This window comes from Triturus cristatus, chromosome 7 (assembly GCF_964204655.1).
Source record: "Triturus cristatus chromosome 7, aTriCri1.1, whole genome shotgun sequence".
NCBI lineage: Eukaryota > Metazoa > Chordata > Amphibia > Caudata > Salamandridae > Triturus > Triturus cristatus.
In genome coordinates this window covers 1,478,735,450-1,478,757,584 of record NC_140590.1, presented here as the reverse complement: position 1 = coordinate 1,478,757,584, position 22,135 = coordinate 1,478,735,450, and the positions used below count along the sequence as shown (strand labels likewise).

At 41.9% G+C, this 22,135-nt stretch overlaps 1 protein-coding gene across 1 annotated transcript in view; it reads left to right on the top strand.

The window, feature by feature from the left end:
- Positions 1-559: 559 nt before the first annotated feature.
- Positions 560-22,135, top strand: part of LOC146812211 (protein-glutamine gamma-glutamyltransferase E-like) — a 96,321-nt gene continuing 74,745 nt past the window's right edge. The window contains exon 1 of the mRNA XM_085615145.1: positions 560-601. Within this exon, the coding sequence (XP_085471271.1) occupies positions 586-601 (16 nt within the window). The 5' untranslated portion in view covers positions 560-585. The remainder of the gene's footprint in view (positions 602-22,135) is intronic.

The window sequence follows — 22,135 nt, the reverse complement described above, 5'->3', positions numbered from 1 at the left end:
TCAGAGCCTAGTGTCAGTTTCAGTTTGCACAAGTGAGGCCATCCTTCACGTGTTAAAAAATGAACAGATTTTGCCCTTTTTTAGAAGGTAGGAGACTCAGTTCATTCAATCGGTTCATTCAGTAAAGCCCTCGAGTCGCTGCTGACATATGTGTGTGCAAGCCAAGAACTGGAATCCCACAAGTAGCCTAACGGATATCAATAGTCAGACAATAGCATCACTCGTTAATTACTCGTTATTTACTATACAAATATTTTTAATCGAATGTGTGCGGTTATTTTTTTGTGGACGCTCATTTTCCTTGATGTACTATAACACGCTTTTTTTATTTTTAATATAATTCGGTCAGAGACCATTTTTGCTAATGAGTGTGTTCATATTTGAGCGTGTTTCTGTGGAGATCTCAGCAAAAAAACTGGACAGGATATAGAATGCTCTCCCCTCCTGCTCATTTGCATGTGCTTGATTAAATTAGAGGAAGTGCCCTGCTGTGGGATATGTCACTCCACTAAAACCTGCTTCACTTGCAGCCCCACAGTCGCAGTTACATTCAGTGAACTTGACAGCAAAGAGTGGAGAACAACCATGGCAGTCCAAGGAGGTAAGGAAGAGGTTAATATTGTAGAACCTAAGTCTACTTTAATGGCTCTCAATGGGATCAATGTATCGTATACACTGCTGCACTATTCAATGTCCCATGTAACTAATAGAAAACATATATTCTGTCAGCAGGCAAATTATTAATTGCTAATGCGGGCCATTTATGACTTCAACATTTTTTTATACAGAAATGCAATGTTTTCTGCAATTCCTTTTTGAATTGATAACAGTGATGTAAAGAAACCGAAATAATATCACCAGACAGTTTTAAACAAGAAATACAAGGAGATATTTCATGACAGGATCAAATAAAACTGTTACCAAGTCGAAAGTGACCCAGAAGCTTTGCTAAAGATGACAACTTGCCTTTTTAGGATTCATACTTTGAATGCATTTACTACCACATGCTAGCCACATGTGTGTCGATGCCCTTGCCTGAAAAGCAGTCCAGCTGCTGAGGGGCGTGTCCCGACACCAAAGCGAAATTTATTGTACAAGAACTATGCTACTATGTTACATTACTGGCATTTTTGGGGGGAAATGCCTGCATGTGTATGACATAGCAGCGTGTTTTCTAATTTGGGGTGACTTTCAAAAAGCATTTTTTTTTGTTCATTTTTTTAAAAATATTTAAAAATGAAAAAGGCACAACAATTCAGAAATTCATGAGATACAAGCAGAATCCAAGCAATACAAGATGCACATGTAAATACAGTTGATTACACAGATCAAATTGGTACAGCAGAGTCAGAGAAGTTTAGATAGATGAGCGAGGACACGGCAAAGGGAAGCGTCCGCAATATTACGAATTAGAAAAGATGTGATCAAGAGCACAAAAATAGCCGTATTACCAGTAAGACTAAGTATGGTGTAGAGCAGTACCAAGTAAATTGACCGTATTTGTATCGCCTATGGTACATAGAAAAAACCAGGGGGGAAGGGGGTTGAGAAATAGGTTACGACAGTGGTTCCCAAACTTTTTACTCCTGAGGACCCCCATTGAGTCACCACTGAAAGCCGGGGACCCCCAAGTATGATTTAAATTTCAAACATTAAAACAGTAATTCGAAAACAATAAACACACGTGTGCACACAAAACAAATACTCGAATTACTAAGGATTTTAGTATTTTATATTGAAAGAATTTGCAAAAAACAGGAGGGTTAGTGCTGCATCTCCATGACTAACTTTTAAATGGTTGGTTTTATTTCGCAGTATGAGGCTCCTGCCAGGGCCAGACTGGAAACCCAAAGCAACCCAGGCAAATGTTTTCAGACCAGTAACCACACAGCGCACACCAAGTGCAGTGAATGAGCCTGACCACTACAAAGGGGGCTTTGGGAGGCTCTACCCCAAGAAAATGTAGGAAAACAATGGTGCATTCTACAGCAAATTTATCATTATATATTGAATTGTATCAGCTTTTAAAGAATAGTAAATGATGACCTTACTATGCACCAGGATACGACAATCTTTGTTGGGCTTCTTCAATGATTCCCTGATTATAACCCTCCAACAGTGCCTCTCATCTCTCCATAGCCCCTCTGTCACATGTATTTCATTTGTTTTAAAGCATCTCTCATACCATTGAAGGATGTCAGAGCACTTTACATCACACACATATAGGGGCAGATTTACAAGCCCCTTGCGCCACAGGTGCATCACAAAAAGTGACGCACCGATGACGCATTTTAGTGCCCCATATTTCCAAGGCAGGCAAAGGAACCCTGCGTGACTTTTCCTGGTCTTGTAAATATGGCCCATTTGCACACAGCACTTTGCGTGAAAGGGACGTTCCATGAGTGTTGCTGTGGGTGTTCCCACGCAACACCCATGAAACCAGACACATTTCCAGATTTACGACGAATTGTAAATCTGGAAATGTGTCTGAATGCTACACCACCCCAGGGGAGGCATAGGGAGGCGCAATGAGGAGAAATGTATTCATTTCCCCTCGTCCTTTTCCTCTTTCTATGCGTGTTGCATTCTGCAGCATGCATAGAAAGAGGATATCACCTCTGGTGATTGTTTATGTACAGGAAGGTGTCCCTTCCTGCACATAAACAATCAGTAAAACAATGACGTTTTGCAAGTTCTATGTATGCTAATGCAGCACACTTAGAAGTTGAAAAACGCCATTTCTGATTGTTTATGTAAGGAAGGGAACCCTTCCTGCATATAAACAATGTCGCCACGACACAGGCATCCTTGCACCTTGGTGCAAATGTGCCTGTGCAGGCGCGTGGCAGCAGTTTGTGCACCAGCGCAGGGGGAAGCACAGAGATGCAACATATTGTTGTAAATATGTTGCATCCCTGTGCTTTGAAAGTGACTCAGTGTGGCGCAGCCAAATGGTTTGCGACACACACTGAGTCACTTTCCTTGTAAATCTGCCCCATAGAGACAATGATTCATACGTGTAAATCTTTGTATAGAAAATGTTACATAAGGCAAATGCGACTACAAGGTGTAGGATTCACATGTCATTCATACTGGTAGGCATTTTTAAAGTAGTGCTTGGTCTGGAGAAGCACAAACTCAGGATTTAGAACATAACACAGTGGTTAGCATTGACTTTAACAATAAAAATGTATTTCCACACAAATAAACATTTTTAGCAGCATCAGGATAATGAAAGACTTGAAAAAAACATATGTTTCTAACTTGTACCATGCAGTTTGCAAGCAGCTCTTTGATGACAGTTTATAGGTCACTGTGCTAGATTACTATTGTAACTTATGAACTGCACAGTAACAAAAGAATCTCTGTGACAAAATCAGTAGCCCACTAACCTATGCACATAAAAAACAGTTTTTCAAAATGCATGGTACACGTTCTTTGCAGTAGGCATATTAACCCTCTGTGCTACATTAGATAAGTCAAAGCTGCCACTTGACACAACTCTCATTTCTCTCCAGCAGGTACATTAATCACTGACGTTATCTTGACACTTTTATTGTTGCTGGAAAACTGCTAATTCTTCAAGGAACTTTGTTGTACTTTTAAAATTACTGCCTGAGGACCCCCTGGGAATGTGTTACGGACCCCTGGGGGTCCGCGGACCACAGTTTGGGAAACACTGGGTTACGATGTTTGTCATTTGACTCTAGCATGATGAATATGCCTCCTTATTACACATGCGGTCACCCCGCATGCAATTACAACACGGTTGTTACAACGACCGCGTTGTAACAACGCATACCATTACCCCGCAAGTCCTAACAACGACTTGCAGAGGGGGGCGCTGGATGTTGTAATAGTATAATTAATTATTCCAACTCCAGTCTGTGCGGACAGTAGGGAAGGTGTTGGGTTTAAAATCAAACACCTTCTCCCCCCTCCGCAAGTCGTTGTTATGACTTGCTGGGTAATGGCATGCGTTGTTACAACGCGGTCATTGTAACGACCGCGTTGTAATTGCATGCTGGGTGACGGATTTGTTGTAAGGCTTGTTTACCAGCATGATCCCTAAGAGGCAATAGTGGAAAGGGTCAGTGTGCCCTGAGAGCCTAGTTCCATGTAATTATCAAAGGACCGCTACACCCTACTAGAGATTAGAGGTACGGAATGTTTCCCTAAGAGTGACTTAGGAGCCCCACGGATATATGAAACCCAAGCCCACCAGATTTGGTACGATAGATTTTAAAAGGACTTCCATTCTGTAAGTATGACTTTAACTGCAAAATGGCTTTAAAGTTTTTATCTGATTCGTCCTGTGAGTGTGGGCTCTGCGTAGTGTGGATGGTGTGTGTTACTCTTTTACATAAATGCGCCTGCTTTAATGAGCTGTTGTAGCATGTCTGATGGGTGAGATCCAGAATGCACATAGACAAACGTAAAACAATTTAATACGAGTTAACAATATATAACTCTAAGGCCCTCATCATAAGTGCCCTTTTAATTCTACTGGGGCCAATACCAGGATTTAATATCCCCCCGGAATTACCAGTTCCCCAGCAACTCCGGTCCCTGATTTTTCATTGGCAGATTCCACCTGGGAAGGGCAGGTGGAGTTCCCGGGTGAAATAAGGAATTATAAGCAGAGCCGTTTTAAGGCAAGAGCAAAGTGGGCTCTGGCCCAGGGCCCCAGCCTTCCGGGAGAGGGGTCGGGGGGGAGGTTGAAAAAACAGCTCAGTTCTTCAGAGAGTCTTGCCTTAATTACCCTAGGTAATTCTTAAACAGATTGATTTAAATACCGTTTTCTTTTGTTTTATTTTTAATGTGGGTGATGTGTGAGTGTCTATTGAAGACATGTTTCACTGAGAAATGTGTTTATGTTACATGTAACATTCATAAAAATGTTTCTCTTGCATCAAATCATGACCTCACATATGAGAAATTTGAGGGTGTCACAGGGGTTATTTGGAATGATATTAATTAGCTGCTGTTGTGTTACAAAAGTGAAAAAACATATCACTATCCCTACATATTAGATTTAAACGCATTTAGAATATGGACTAGTGTGCCTGTGTGCTGTTAGTGACTCAGCGAAAGATGGGCATAAAAGATCAAAAATTGAAGACTGTTCCTAATGGGGGCCCCCAAAATATGCTTGGCCTCGGCCCCCAAAATGCTTTAGATGTCCCTGATTACAAGAGGAAGCAGGCCCGGATTTACCAGTTTACGTGGTAATTTCTAATTTCCAATGGGGACCTCGAAGGCTTTAGTGGCAGAGTAACTCTTCGCCATTTTCATTGGTGGCTCCTACAATGAGGCAGTGAGGACTGGAGGTGTGGGGGACAGTGTAGGACTAACTCCTCAATGACGTGATGAAACTGATCATGTCCCATTATGGCGGCCTCCCAGTCTGTGGCATGGATGGCAACCCAGGCAAAAAGTTCCCACCACCTTGGCGTTATTCTCTCTCGCTCTCTCTCTTTTAAAGCCCCCTCTGTGTCAGCTGTAATTACCAGGGAAAGCTGAATATAGTGAAATAGGCACCAGCAGTGTCACCTCCCCCTTAACAACAGCCACCAAAGGCTCCAGCCCACCATGGAAATGCAGGGGGACAGTCAGTCCGGGTTTGGACCCAGGGGAGGGTGCTGCAGGCACAGGAGGGCAGCACTTGCAGTGCTTATGCAACCCACAAATATGTCTGTTGGACACACCGCAAAACCAATATGCTGAGAAAAAACTAATGTAACATCGGAGACAAAAATACTGCATACATTTTCCCAACAAGAAATGATAAAAACCAATTTCGTCTGCTGGTCGTTATGGCCTGGTAGGTTTCTACCCGAGTGAAAATTATCTTGCTAATTTTTGAAAAAAACTTTGCAGCTGAGAAAATTAAGAAAAATCCTGAATCTTAGCAGAATGAGAAAAGGAGTAAAATCTGCAACGTTAAAAAAGTTTGCAGACTGAACCCGAAAAGTTTTCGCACCCCTTTTGGCTCTATGCCGAATGAATGTTAAGAAACTCTTAGGAGCTGCTAAGAAAGACATCTATGTTTGAATAGACTTGCTGTAGAACGGATCCGGGGGACTCAGTGGATCCTTCTTCAACAGAAGGCAGTGTGTAAGTGTGAGCACACAACAGGAGAGCTCCTAAGCAGGGTCAGACAGGGACAGGGAATAGGTCCGGGCACCAAAATAAGAGTGTCCCCCATTAGCGAATCAGATTGCTAAAAAAGTGGCCCGACTTGCAAATAGGTCCAGTTTTGAACTTGTGGTTGATGCTAGATAAGTGCTTGCAAGGTATAGTAGACTGCATTCATTTGTTCTAGCTGCAGGCAATGTTTGCGGTAATATCAGAGAAATCAAAAGTCACAACCAGCCCACCAGACCATAAAACAGGCTCACAAACATCCAAAAACACCCCTACACTGATCTGTCACACCAGCCCTTCTGGCACTGCCAGATTGCCCCATAACCTTGCCCAACTCTGTTCCTATGTAGAGCTGAGAATAAAAATGGGAGACGGGACAGAGCTATTCACAAGTAGGGTTGCCACCTGGACGACGTGTGTTTTTTTGCCAGTTTGACCAGTGTTTTGATATCACAGCTGGTATTTGTTCCCCTTATACCTACAACCTTTAAACAGTGAATACATTTAAAAATGTGGTCTAGAGCTGACTTCATGATCCTTGACTAATAATTAAATTAAACAAAAACAGAAAGCTCTGATAAAAATGATTACAAACGATATATAAGGTTTGGATTAAGTATCATGTCCAGGCGTTTGCAGAATCTTAAAATATCAACAACTGGCCAGTATTTTCCTCTAGAAAATGTGGCAACCCTAAAGTGAGACAGGAATTCGGAATTTGATTTTGTGTGCATGCAATTTTGTAACAGTTGTGTTACCAAAACACGACACCCAGAACAGAAACTGGATCACCTTCTGGTAAACTGGGAGTGGGATTCTCTTGCATTTTTAAAGATTAGATAGATCTTACTACCAATGACTGGTTTACCAATTCAACCACCCCTAGGTGACCCACCTCCAGGACCAGAAGGGAAGCATACTTCTCTGCTGCTGCACTGAAATATACCGGTCTGCCTGCTCAAACATATTTTTCTAGGGCATGGTGGCACAAGTCTCCTGCTCCCATACAGGGCTAAATTGGTGCAAGGACCTGCTAATGAAGCCTGTTTCCCCTTTGGAACTTCTGTCTTGCGGTTTGAAGATGGAGAATGCCTTTAGACAGAGAAGGCTACCTGGAATAAATCCATTGCCGCAGCTAGAACTGATCAATTCTTGTTGACTAGAGGTCAGATTTGTGGGCACATACTGTGGCACCTATGAAAAGTACTAATCAAATAAGGGGTAACTGTTCCAGGTGTGGACGTAGATAGTCACCCACAGGCAAGAAAAAAAAGAAAAATGAAGAAGGGAATGAGATCCTAGGTCTAAATCTCTCGTATTAGAGGCAAGCGCAAGTCTTGTCTCTTGATGCCCTCACACACCCCGAATGATGTCATGCTTCATCATCGTGTTTTTGCTCCTGTCGGGCAGGCGCTGCAATGCCCTACGGGTCCCCCGAAGGGTCGCTTTAACAGAGATCTTTTGTATAAACTGCCGTAAGATGAGTGTGGGTGTGAAAAAAAGAGGGTTCTGTGTGGGCAGTGAATGGGTGCATGAAAGATAAAACTGGCTAAGGGATACCGATGGTGAGTAAAATGTAATGTGTAGGTTTCCTTGTCAGGTTAAAAGACCCATAGGTTGTGATTTACTGATAGGGCATAATGTGCCTTAGTAAATAAAGGTCGACATGCTTCATGCCTGGTTGCTCAGAATGATCCATGGCGCTTCTACAGGACCAAATACTGTGAGTAACAAGTGGGTGGACGTGGTGGGGTAAAGAACCCTGCTAGATCAGAGCGGGCCACATCTGTGTGCGAATACAAGGTGGCACAGACTAAATAGCGGTGCCGCTCCTGTCGCAACCTAGTTAAAGGTAGAAGGTTGCTCCGTAGGCTAGCGCATGTGGAAACCCTCACCGTAAGAGGAGTTTTCCGTTGGGTGCACTGTCTGTCAGCCCCTACCCTTCAACAGTCCTGCCTGCATATTCAATGAAAAGTATTCTCAAGCTGAGAAGCCAGGCCTAATAATTAGATGGCCTAACTTTAAAGTAGCATTGCTCCATGACTTGCAGAAAATAATGTCTCTTCTGGAGGACTGATAAAGCCAGAAGATTGTTTAGTCTGGTTAACAGTTTCAGCAGAATGAAGCATTAACATATACCATACCCTGTTCACTCACAGCTACAGAGAGAGGGTTCCATGGCCCATGAATTGCATATGGGAGATTAATCTTTGCGTATTTTTTTTCATTTCCCATAGAATAATACTGAACTCTTTTAATGGTTCTTTCCTATGGGGTGAGCCTTATGGGAGATCAATCCGATCTCACATCAAGGATGTGGCCTTAATCTCCCTGAGCCCAACACTCTAATTCACTTAAATAGGGTTTCAAATGTGAAAAGGCTTTTATTTGCGATAAGAAGAGAGCCAATGATTGCCAAACACAATCCACTTTAAGTCAATCAATGTTGCCAAGCAGCTTTACAACTTCAAGCTGTGCACAACTAGAATCGATAATTCCAGTTTGTTTTTATTTTACAAGAAGTCAGTCCGTTTTTATATAGCGCAGCCACTCACCCTTACGGGTCTCAAGGCGCTGGGGGCCATCATGGAAAATAAGTGAGCTATTGCCCAGAGTCACACGGTGCTGAGCTGAGCTGCCGCCGGAGCCAGGGATCGAACCATCAACCCGCTGCTCTGAAGTCAGCTGCCCTGGCCGCTACACCACACCTCTCCACTACATGAATAATCCAGGAAAGTACTGAAGTTAAAAATTATGGGCCAGATATACTAAGACTCTGGCCGCAAAAAGTGTTTGCAATTTGCAAGCAATCTTTTGTGATAAGAAACATATTTGCGAAATGACCTAGTGCGAGAAATTGAGTTGTTGGTTGGCTAAGGTATGAACCTTGATAAAGCAACAGCCACAGTCCCTTGCAGGGTGAACCACAAAAAGTCACAAAATTAATCTGTGCTTAATTCTGGGTAGTATGGCAAGCAGTCTGGCGCAACTTAAAGGCAATGTATAAAGTATTTATGCAGCACACAAACAGTGATAAAGTGAAAATACAACACAAGAAAAAGACCATACCAATTAAAACGATAGAGTAAATTGTAATAGATTATTTGACGCCAAAAAGATAAAAATCCTATTAGTAGAACTGGAGTTATGAGTTTTGAAAGTTTCTAGTGTAAACTAGAGCCTAAACACTCAAAGCGCCAACCCCAGACAGCTGGTCATGCAAGACTGGGTCAAAGTTGAAAAATATGGCCAACCGCGATGAAGCGAGGTTCATATACAAGAAGTGGATTGGGCCTTGTCTGCTCTTACCATTATATTTAAAAGAAATGTTGAGAAAAAGTGTTCTGAGAAGGAAAAGTTCAGTGGTGCAAGGCTTCCCGGAGTTGACTGAGGAGGGCGAGTTATCATCGAGGAGCCTTGGGTCATATCTGTGGTGAAGAATTCTACGTTCAGGCTTAGTCGTTTTTATGAGGCAGAGGGCTGTAGCTGAAGACAGTTCCAGGGGCTCGGATACCTCTATGGCAAAAGATAGTTGAAAAGGATTTGCTGTTGTGGAGAAAAAGTAATGGAAGAAGCTGCAAAGTCAATCCGACCAGCGATGCATCTCAGGTTGATAGGTGAGCAGGTTGGTCCCGGTCTCCTCCTGGTTATCAGAGCAGTTTCTGGGCAAAAACTTTTTAAGTACTCAATTTTGGCCAGCTGGGCACTTTTAGCATGACAACCAAGGGTCCAGGACTGGTGGGATACCACTTGTGGAGGTTGAGGATGGGAGGTCAGGACTGACTCAAACTAGGTCCAGGTGCAGGTTGAATATGGTGGGAGCCTTTTGTGTACCTGTGGCTCTGAACAGGAGACCAGAAAACTAGCCCCTTGCAATAACTCTGGAAGTCCTAGGTTTAGGAAAAGATGCAGGGGTCAACAGCAGGGCTGGGCTATGAGGGTTCATGGCAGACTCCAGGTAGCAAAGCAGTACTTCTATGCAGTGGCGGCTCACAACAGGTAACGCTGTGGGGCGGTGAGGCGGGGCAGGGCAGGGTGGAGGGTAGTAGAGTTTGACATATGACGGGAAAGATTAAAGTAAATAAATAAATAAACCCACTTACCTTGCGCTCGCCGCATCGCCACCTCGGCGATGTGGGGAGCGCAAGGTAAGTGGTTTCATTTATTTATTTATTTACTTTAATCTTTCATGTCGTATGTCGAACTCTACTTCCCCCACCTGCCCCCGCCCCACCCCTGCCCTGCCTCACAGCCCCACAGCATTACATGTGTGACCCATCTTTGCTCCCAGGAACAGCAATGCAGTCTTGTAGAGTGCATAGCAGGTCACAGCAGCAGGCAGTACTCAGAGAGACCTCCGCAGGTCCAAGAGTGAACTTAAGAGTGTATCTAAAGGTCCTATTTTTTACCATGGTGCCCTTCCTCTGGAAGGTGAGAGAAGCTTCTAGAAATGTTCTATGAAGTGCATGGAATTTCCTGATTCTCCTTCACTGGCTCCAAGCTTTCTGCCGTGACAATTTGGAGATGAAAAGTAATTTGTGTGAAGGCAGTGTACAGCCTGTTTAGTTGCAAGTGGGGCTGGCCTTAGCCCCTCCCCATGCTGCCAGAAGATGACCCATTCAGGCACACCTAATCCCTCTATTGTGTGGCTGTCTGGGAGGAATTCACAAAGTCTGACTGACATTTACACCCAGTCATGTAACCCAAGATAGGCTACAGACATAAAAGGGCTTTCAAATGCAAACTTTCTAAAAGTGGTATTTTCAGAATTGTAATAAAAAATCCAACTTTACCATTAAAGAAGATCTTTCATTACAATTTATTATGTACCAAACATTAACTTGCTACCTGGCCGTAATCAAACATTAGCACCTGTTAAATGTAATAAAGCAACCCACTGTGATATATGGGACAGGTAGGCCTCACAGTAGTGAAAAGTCAAGTTAGGAATTTTTCACTACAAGGACATAAATAGCTTAAACTTAAAAGCACGTATCTAACTTTTTAATCACAATGCACCCCGCCCTGTGGGCTACCTAGGGCCTACCTTAGGGGTGACTTTCATGCAATGAAAGACGATTTTAAGGCTTTGGCAAGGGGGGTTATATTGCCAAGTCAAACTGGCAGTTTAAGACTGCATTCAGTGCTACTTAAGTGGGTGGCACAATACGTATTGGAGGCCCACTAATAGCATTTAATTTACAGGCCCTGTTATTAGGTATACCACTCTACAAGGGACTTATAGGTAAATTAAATAAGCCAATCAGGTGTAAGCAAATCAAATCAGGTTTAGCATAGTGAGCACAAGTACTTTAGCACTGGTTAACAGCGGTAAAGTGCATAGAGGCCTAAGGCCAACAAAAATTAATTCAGCAAAAAGGTGGAGGGTAAAGGTAAAAGGTTTGGGGGTGACCCCACAGGGAGGGTCAGGTCCAACAACTATGTACTATTAGGTCAGTTTGCAAAATACGGATTTGGATTGTAAAACACTGATACATAAAGCACGGATTCACAATTTGGAACAGTTACCCACAATACACTCCTTCCAAACTCTGAATATGCAACCTTTTCGAATCCCATTTTAGGAGTCGTTAATGTTTACATACTCCTAACATGGGATTTTTACTAGGCCTGGGCAAAAATTTAATTGCATCACAGTAATTTCAGTAGTTCCACACTACTCTTTGATGTGATTTTACCTATAATTACTGTATTGTTCCCATTTGAGAGATTAAGAGTAATTTTGGGGGGAAATTTCTACTGCAAGATCAAATTTAGAGAGTACGGGGGGCTGCTCGCACTGCTGTTTATGTTCTGGTGCATTTAGTTCTATTTTCATAGCACACAATGTATCCTCACATCCATTTTGGATGCAAGGGCACATTCTGCACTGAGAAATTAGCACTAAATACCAGGAATAAGCTGGGGGCAAATCCAACCCCAAATGCAGATTTAGTAAGTGCAAGCAGCTGCTCGCACTGCTATTCTTATTCTGTTGCATTTAGTGTGAACCGCATCCTCATGTACATTTTGGGCACCAGGGGGCATTTTTAGAATAAGAAAATTGCACTAAATTCAAAATGTCTCTTTTTGCATAATTCTGCATAATCTCACAGAATGTTTGTGTGTTTCTGCATGATTATGCTGCACAGAAATCTGCTATTTATGCCCTCCCCTACTTTGTATCTCTCTTCCAGATTATTTGAATAAAAGATAATCCCAATAGCATCTAGCTGAGGATGAACATTGCCAGGGACATTTCTAATGAAGAAGTGAGAGGTTCCCCAATTTTCTTTGGAACAATTTTGTTAAATGGTGCATTTTACTGCACTTAACTGATCAATACAATATTGTTTTTGCAATATCACAACCCGGTAGTGGTGGTCTAAACAGTCGCTCATCAGTCCATCAATGGTATATTTCTTTAATTTCGTTTTTATATATTTTTATGAGTTACGGTGCCCCTCAAGGTAACAACAACAGAAACATCCCACTACCAAGGATGTTGGATTAACGAGTATTCAAATGACACTCGTTATTGTATTTTTTACACAAAATGTTGTACCTCGGCACTTTAATAGTTAACATAAGCAGTCTCTGAATTAGTCTGTAACAATATTGTCACTTATAAAGCTCAATTCTTCAAATATTTTTGTATGTTTACTCACAGGAAAAATACGTCAAATAAACATGAATTATATATGACTCTGTGTTTTTAATTCAAAATTGTCAAAACAGCACGTTCAAGTAACTGAGAAAGCATGAAGATGTTGTATGCTTATAGCATTGTTTTTCAACAAAAGAAACAAGTACAGAAGCCTATTTCTAGAGCCTTCCAAAGCAGCCAACACGTGTTTTGTTACTTGCGGTAACTTTTTCAAGGCTTATTCATTATACATGTACATTTTCCATTTTAAGGGACTTATCTCGGGTACTAAATAAAGGCAGCAATGATTTTTTGTAGCGATCCTAAAGTTTGCTTTTTTGGAATTCCAGTTCAGTAATGTCTCATCCAACCGGAGGTACTAGGATCGCCCCATTTTCAGACAACAACCTACTCTAAAAAGGGCATATAATAACCCATGCCGTATTTTATAATCATACCAAGATGGATAAATAGCCTGTGTCAATAATATTCGGAAACGAGGCTAACATTGCACAATTAACCGCTGTAGAACAAAGGGGCAAACACACCTATTTTAACTCTTGTAGATTATTTATTTACTAAAAAATCCATCTACCTTCCAGTTGGATGAGACATCACTGAACTGGAATTCCAAAAAAGCAAACTTTATGCTATTCTTCTCTTAGGGCCATATTTAGAATTTGGCAGACAGGGTACTCCATTACGAACATGGTTGATGAACCATTCACTGTAAAATAAGTGAGATTTAATACACAGCACTTTTAATAGGGCAGGCGGAACCCCCACCTGGCTTGTGACAAATATACTGTTCACCATCTCTTAATAATGACATTAATAATATCCGTTAATGATGAGGGAGTTGACAAAAGGATGTTATTGACATTTATGACTCTCCCCCAACATTTCTATTTTGAGCTTCAGTTTAGAAACATTGTGTTGTATGACATATGATATATGATATGTCGGGGCAGATTTACTAAGACTTTACGCTGTGTTTCCATCACAAAAGTGACACAAATCGGTGCAAAATGTTTTTGTCCAATTATCTTTCCAGCGCTAAACTTGTTTAGCGCTGGAAATAAAGTGAAAGTAATGCAAAGAAGAGCATAGTGCTGCTCTGCATTACTTAGCGCCAAGGGGGTGTATCGTGGGTGGTGCATGGGCGTTCCCATGCAAGAAAATAGCACCCCCCCACAAATGAGCGCTATGAAGGAGAAAGGTTTTTTCCTCTTTTATTTTCTGACTTTGCATGTCAGCTGCACTGTACAGCACACATACGAAGTGGGAAAATGTTTAAAATTAGTCTAAGCATACTATATTGTGCTGGAAGGGTATCCTCCCAGTATAAAACCTCTGTTTGACTGTTTTACTTACAGAGACACCCTTGCACTATAGCTCAAAGGTGTCCCTGTGGTGCACGATAGCTAATTTTAATGCCGGCGCTATGGAGTTGGGAGAAGAGAGCCATATTTCAGTACATTTGGTGCTCCCCTGCTCTCTCCTTCTCACGCAGCGCAGCATTTGCAGCTGTTGCACGGCACTTCATGAGAAATTGGTAAATCTGGCCCCCAGTTTTTCCAAACATTGAATTTACATCACACTCTGTGATTATACGTTGGGGTTGGTGACAGCATTTGGGTATCTGATATATGACCAAAGGTGTAGACTGTTGCTCTTTACTGAACTTTGTAGACTACCCGTACCCAAATATTATGTAATAGAACAACCAGCAACAAGTTCAGAAACCCATATATAAGGATTATTTTTGCCAGTATCCATGGTGTTGAAACGTCAGCCATGAGTTCTATGGAGGTAACTCTGGGAAAGAAATCCTTATATTGAGCCCCAGATTTACTAAGGCTTTTTGCTAGCACAAAAGAAGGCAAAGCAGCTCTAAGTATGGTATTTACTCTGTAGCACAAACAGACAGCATGGTTTTTACATTCTAGTACAAACAGTGTTTTGCACTGGAAATATGCTCTTTTCTCAGTGCAAAAAACACTTTCCTTTGTTATGCCTCAAGAGGGTGTTATGGGCAGGGGCGTCTGCAGAAATATTTCCGGGGGGTGGGGCAAGATTTTAACCTTGTCACCATCCTCCGACATTATGTGTGCCAGGTGGGGCACAAGAAACACTGGGGTGCAGGAGGGGCCATGGGGGGCAGGAAGCAGGCCGCATATGATCTCATACACAATAGAGTTGTTGTGCCACAGCCATCTCTTTCTTTTGTGGCCTTTGGTAGATATCATTCACTCCTTCTAGCAGTTGGCAAAGAAAAAAGCAGAGCTGCAGACAGGAGCAGCTCTTGGCCAAAAGTGAAAAAGCACAGGCATGTAAAGGGTTTAGAAGCCTGATGCAAAGGCTGAATGGAAGGATCAAGCTGCCATTGTCTGATTAGCAATTTCAAATCTATTTTTATGTCACCACTATTGAATACACCACATTATTCATACATTCATGATCAAGGCAGTGATGGCACTATAACGGCATTATATTACAAAAACATGTAGAGTCAGTCTGCATTTGGTGTTAAGGCACACAAACAAATAGAGATAAAAATATATGACAAATGTATTTATTTTGGAATTGTATTAAAACTTAAATATATTAAAATAAATACAATCAAATATATTACCATAAATAAAATAACTGCGGTTCTCTTCCAAATTGGCAAATAGAACATATAAACCTAACCTACATTACTGTTGCAGGAACTGCAAACATGTATAGTCTTGCTGAAATGTAACTGTCACATTTTTCAATGAGGAGCAGTTTTATACAGTTTTTGTTCACTGGTTAGTGTACTGATCTCGGAAAAGGAAATGTAAACGTCTGTAGTTTTATGCAAATTTATCAATTACTTTCTCAATCAGCTGTTGTTTCTTTTCATCAATTTTTGCTCGATGTATGCTCATCATACACAAACCTGATAAGCGACCATCTGCCATTGTCTACCTCAACCAGGTTTTCACCCTTCTCATTGTGTTGAAAGACCTTTCCACTATGCAAGTGGTCACTGGTAATGTGTGAGCAATGAGAATTGCTTGCTGGACTGATGGAAATAAATCTGTGTGGTTTAGCAAATCCAGAAATCCATTGTCAAACTGCTCATCCTTCATTGACCAGATCTGAAACAATGTGACTGCTTCGACTTATAGGTTTTCAATGTCAGACATTTCTCTGATGTTTGCAATATGGCAATTGTATTGCTCCAGTATCATTTTTGCCATATGTTTTGGGTAAAGTGAGAACAAACTCAAATTTTTCTTGTTTTCATTGCCAAACCGGCTGTCTAATGATGCGATGATAGAGTCCATGTATGGCACATAGATAGACTGGTGATAGTATTCTTCCATAGAAGAGGAGCCCAAATTAGAATGAAATACTTGCCAGCCACACTGGCTGGGAACACAAAGTTCGATGTTCAGTTTTTCTTCCAGTGTTTGAACATTTGTTAAAATGTTCTTAAATTGCTCTTCGGCTTTTTGTCTGTCATCATGGAACACAGTCAGAAGGTCTTGCACATGATTACACACCTTGAGGATATCAGCTGAACAGCTTGGAGAGGCTGGTTTACAGATTCCAATCTTGATGAGTAATCTGAAATGATGGACAAGCAAAAGGGAAAGCTCACTGTGCTGGAGGAACATTGCAATTGATATGCATCCTGACGTGTTTCCCCTGATGCTGTAGTGCCCAGTAGGCTTAATTGCTTAAAAATCTCTCCAAAGTGTGAGCTGAAAATTCGAATGCTTTTATATTTTGCTGTCCATCGTGTTTCACTCAGCAATAGCAGATTAGGAATAAGAGGTCTCCTTTTTGGACTCTCACAGAAACGCTTGATGAGGGCTTTCACTGTGCCAATAGAATTCCATATATCAGGAACAGCATTCAGGTCATTAACAACCAAATTAAGTTTATGTGCAGCACAGTGAGCAAAAGCAGCTTTAGGATATTTTCTCTTTATTATGGCTTGAACACCACCTTCCTTTCCTGCCATTGTAGAGCACCCATCATATCCTTGGCAATGGAGTTTTTCTAAGTTTAAACCAGATTTTGAACATGTATCCATAATCATATTTGCAATTGAGATACCATCCATTTCTTTTCAGTTTGCAAATCCAAGGAATTCTTCTCTGATGACAGCTACGGTGCTACTTGTTGTGTCTACAAAACATACTCCTAGTGACATCTGTTCTTTTCCAGATATGTCAGCACTTTCATCAGCAATGATTGAAAGTCCATTTGACCTTATGATTAAGGATACTAGATCTTCTCTTAATGTTTTTTCACATAATGTAATCAATTCATGTTCAACTCGAACTGATGTATAACGTGCATTAACTGGTGCATTTTCCAGATGGTTCTTTAGGATCACATCTCCTGCTTCAATGCGAAATTGGTACAGACTTTGCACATTTCCGGTTGTACTTTTTTTCCCACGTAAAGCAATGTCAGGTGTGCCACAAAATAAAAGAGTAGACAAAATTGGAAATAACGTTTTCCGATTTTCTTCAATATGCCTTTTCACAGCGTTGTCTATTTGGCAAACAATACTAGATTCCGGTTTCTTTCTGATCTTCAACAGGTGAGTTGCATCCACTTGGCGGTGAGACATGCTTGCGTGCACTTTCATGGAAGTCTTTATATTTAGTGAAAGGTGTAGTTATGAATGCTCCTTGTATCCCACGATGAACTGGCTGTGGAAAAACTGAGCAAAACCTGCAAATTGCACCTTTCAGTTTTGGAGAGTAGCTAAGCCATGTTGAATATTGATTAATCCACATATCACGGAAACAGGGTGTTCCACCTGAATCCTTCTTGAACTCATACGTTTCTGGTGGAGTATACGTATTTATTAGAAGATTGTATTTTACATCATCTGTTAGTTTTTTGCTGAATTAAAATGTAATCCAATATCATTAACAGGAAAATAAACATCATGGCTAGATTCTGTTGGAGCTGAAAGTGGACCTGCAGAACTGCTTGTGCTCGGTTCTTCTGCCTCCTCCTGTTCACCATGTCTAGATTCTTTTCTTGCTCCCGTAATATCAGATTCTACATCATCCAATTTTTGTTTTGAAAAATATTTTAGATGTCGATTTCTAAAAAGAAATGGGGATCATTAAATACTCTGCTCATCACCAGGCTGGCTGCATTGAATAAACTGAGTTGCAGATAAGCTGCAGGGAGTTGAAAATTCCCTTTAAATGTCTCCTGCAATGGGAACCAGGTTTCCTTACATAATGCATAATTATATAGGTAGGATGAGATTTGGGAACGTTAAATAACTTACCTCCCAATTATTGAATACGTTTAGGTTGTATGTAGTAACAGAAAAATTGTAAAAGGAAAGTGTCTGTGTGTGGATATATGTATACGCACTGATGCACACACATTATATATATTCAGTGCCAGATTACAATTGTCACAGCAACAGATTGCACGCATAGCAGTTGCCACAGCAGCACCAGATTGCACCCAAAACACGTGCCACAGCACCACCACCAGCTTTACACCCACAGCACTTGCCAAGTGTGCCTTGGCAGTGGCACTGGATAGTATCCATATAATTCACCAGATATAATCCCACATCAACAGGTATAACCACACCCGGCTAGATAATAATTTCTATAACCCCCAATGTCTCAATGGTGGCACAAAATATAAACCCACTGCTTTCTCCTGCTTTTGCCTCATTTTTTCTGCTCTGTCCTTCCTCTCCCCCAGTTTTTCTCACTGCTTACTCCTGCTTTTGCCCCGGCCTCAGTTACACATTTTGCGATTACAAGCAAATCACTTAATATCCCCAATGCTGCCCACATTTACCTGGCTGCTTGTCCACCTCCCGCTGGTCGCTGCTTGACCCGCTGAACTCTGTTGCACAGATCCCCTCCACCACCAACTCTATTTTTCTCATTTTTTTGCAGTTTTATTTAGTGCCAACCCCACCCAAAGGAATTGGAGTGCTTTACATAAGCACTAGTTACATTTTTCTTGGTGCAGTTTTAAAAAACGCCCAAACTGCCCAAAGGTGTTGAAGCACTTTACATAAGCACCAGTTACTTTAAGTGAAGTTTTATATAGTGCCACCAAAAACCAACACCATCAAAAGGGATTGGAGCACTTTACATAAGCACCAGTTACTTTTTAGTGAAGTTTTATGTAGCGCCGCCAACAATCAACACCACCCAAAGCTATTGGAGTGCTTTACATAAGCACCAGTTACTTTTTAGTGAAGTTTTATATAGCGCCGCCAAATCAACACCACCCAAAGTATTGGAGTGCTTTACATTAGCACTAGTTACTTTTTGGGGGGGCAGTTTTAAAAAACGCTAGCACTGCCCATAGGTATTGGAGCGCTTTAAATTACCACTAGTTACTTTTTTTTGTGCAGTTTTAAAAAACACCAACACTGCCCAAAGGTATTGGAGGGCTTTACATAAGCACAAGTTACTTTTTAGTGAAGTTTTATATATGCCACCAACAACCAACACTACCCAAAACATTGGAGAGCTTTACATTAGCACTAGTTACTTTTTTATGCCATTTGACATTAGCACCAGTTACTTAAAACAAGGGCACATTCATTCTTGCAGACACGGCGAGTCTGCTTTCTCCTGCTTTTGCCCCATTTTTTACTGCTTTCTCCTTCCTCTCCCCTAGTACTTTCTCATGATTTTCCTTATTTTTACTGCTTTTTCCTTCCTCTCCACTCCCCTTGTTTTTCTGAGTGCTTTCTCCTGCATTTGTCATGTTTTTTTACTTCTTTTTCCTTAGTCTCCCCCATTGTTCTGACTGTTTTACCCTGCTTTTGCCCTGTTTTTGCTGCATTTGCTTTTTCTTTTTACTGCCCCCCATTGTTCTGACAGTTTCTGCCCTGAATTTTACCTTCCTTTACTTCTGTTTTTCCTCACGTCACGTTTTAGAAATTAAACAATACCAGGCAGCAAACTAAAACATATAGGCTGTCAAAAGCCCTAGAACTTCAAGTTTTAAATCAAAATTTTAGATTAAAACTTTTAATCTATTCTGAGCTAAGTAATTAATTTCAAAACCCAGGCTCTCTCTGCAACGCTGTGCAGGACAGAGAGGCAACTTATCTCTCTCAACGCTCTCTCCGTCTGACTGGAGAGGAGCCTGCGCATTGTGCACTTGCTGCAGGCTAGAGCGGGGGGGGGGGCAGGTCGAAGTTGGACCATGATTGGTCCAGCTCTCGATTTACATATGGCAGGATATGCGGCAGGCAGCTCTCAGTGGAAGCTCTCTGCTACCCAATGACAGTGCTGCCTCGCCTGCCTCAATGCTGCACAAGCCACCTGTGTGGCTGCTTAGACCTATGGCCGGAGCAGTCCCAAGTCATTGGTAGCTGTGAGCGCTATGCTAAATTTAATTGGTAGTAGCACAGTGCTCAGCTACCAATGACGGTCACGTGACGCACGCACAGCACCTGGCACCGCCTCTGCAAAATGGCACCCACACCGCCCGGCCGTAGCCTGCCCGTACTGGATTGACTGACTTAATCTCCCTGGCCCACGGACGGTGCGGGCGTCAGCCGCCATTATTTTTTGTAACATGGCTCGCAGTCGCACTCCAGCAGCCCAGTGTGTTACTGGGCATGCTGGAGACTAGTGCCAGCATTACAAAAAAGAATGGCGCCTGCCGCCCACACCACTGTCTGCAGAATCTACAGTGGAGGAAGTCAGGGATGTTAGGAGTTATTGTGTAAGTAGATAAGCTGCCATTCATTCCTGAAAATCAACTACTGAAGTTGCGAACTGAATCCAGTGCATGTAACTGCTACATTTATGAAGACTATAAAAAGGATGACAGATGTCAGCTAGAATGGTAAAATGCTTGCTTCTACAGGATCTGCTGTGCTCCTTGGTGTTGAACAGGGCAGGACATTTTTTGATATATTACATTGCATGATACTGGACTTGTGACCTATACATTAGAAACAGCGCTTTGTAAGCAAATAAAGAAGAGAGAAAAACACGCATTTGCAAATCCAATACGTCTGGGCAATGCAATGTATTTCCTGGCTTTTTCGATGTTCTTAGATCGGCAGCCATGGCGAAAAACATTTATAAAGACACGTAGGCGAGACCCATTGAATATGCAGACCGCAAATTGCAGTCTTCAATGCTTGTTGTTTATTCTGGGGGAAATCCTTATTTAACTTTATTTATTTTTTAAAACAATCAGCCATGCTGCACAGAAGATGTGCTGCTGTGCAATATTTGTTAAAAACATTAACAAAAGTGTAGTTTGCTCTACTTACCCCTACAACATGTCTATCGGGAGGAACTAAAAAAAACACCTCTGCTTGAAACATGTTCCACCACAGCACTAGTACGGCCTGCACCGGTGAGCCGGGGGAGGCAAGCTCCCCTCCTTTCCCTCCCCTGCAGACGCCCATGGTTATGGGCCAGATTAGACCCAGATAGAAAGACTGAGAAAGCAAACAAACTCTTAGGGGCTCATTATGATGTCGAGCAGAATCACTTCCGCCGACACCGACTTGGTCATGGGACCGACCAACACCCGGTTGCGGTCCTTACCGCCCCGTTAGGATGTGACCGACCACTGTTGAGTCGCATTCCTATATTTCACTATGGGAGCATGCATTACAGTGAACAGCTTGAATCATAGTATTTTCATAAAACAAGCTATCTCAAGAGGTGGACACATTTCCTTCAGAAATGTATTAAGGTGGGCTATTGCTCAGAGCTCCCACCTTCCAAGAGTCACCATAGCTGCGCATTTATAACAGAAACTTAGGGGCACATTTACTAAGGGTTTGCACCAGAGCAAAGAAATTAAAAGTGAAGCAAAGCAGTGCAAACACTTGCAAGCGTGTTTACAATCCAGAGCTGGAATAGTGCACTGATCTCAGCAAAGCGGAAATATCACTTTGTGCCACTTTATTACTTGAGTGTAACTTGGGCAAATTAAAGCAAGCATTTATAGTTTCTGATGCAAAGCTCAATCTACTAAAATAGCCAGACTGGCCTTTGCGTACAAAAACTTAATGCCTTCTTGAAGTAGGCCTAACACTGCAAGTGGGCTGCTCTGTATAACACATTGAAAAGTATGGAATGTTTAAGAATTTGTCTTGGCATAGGATTTTAGATTGGAAAGGTATGCTTCAAGTACAATGCAATGCTAGAACGCACACACCTTGTGTAGGAAAGTGGGTTTCTGTTGCAGTAACCCCCCAACATTTTGCCAGACTACTGATGCACTTTTGCTTGATGTGCCCTGGGTCCTTGCCAATCAGGTTCCCAGGGCCTGTGTTCTTTCCCCCAAACTAACCCAATTGGCATCTCTGGCCACAGG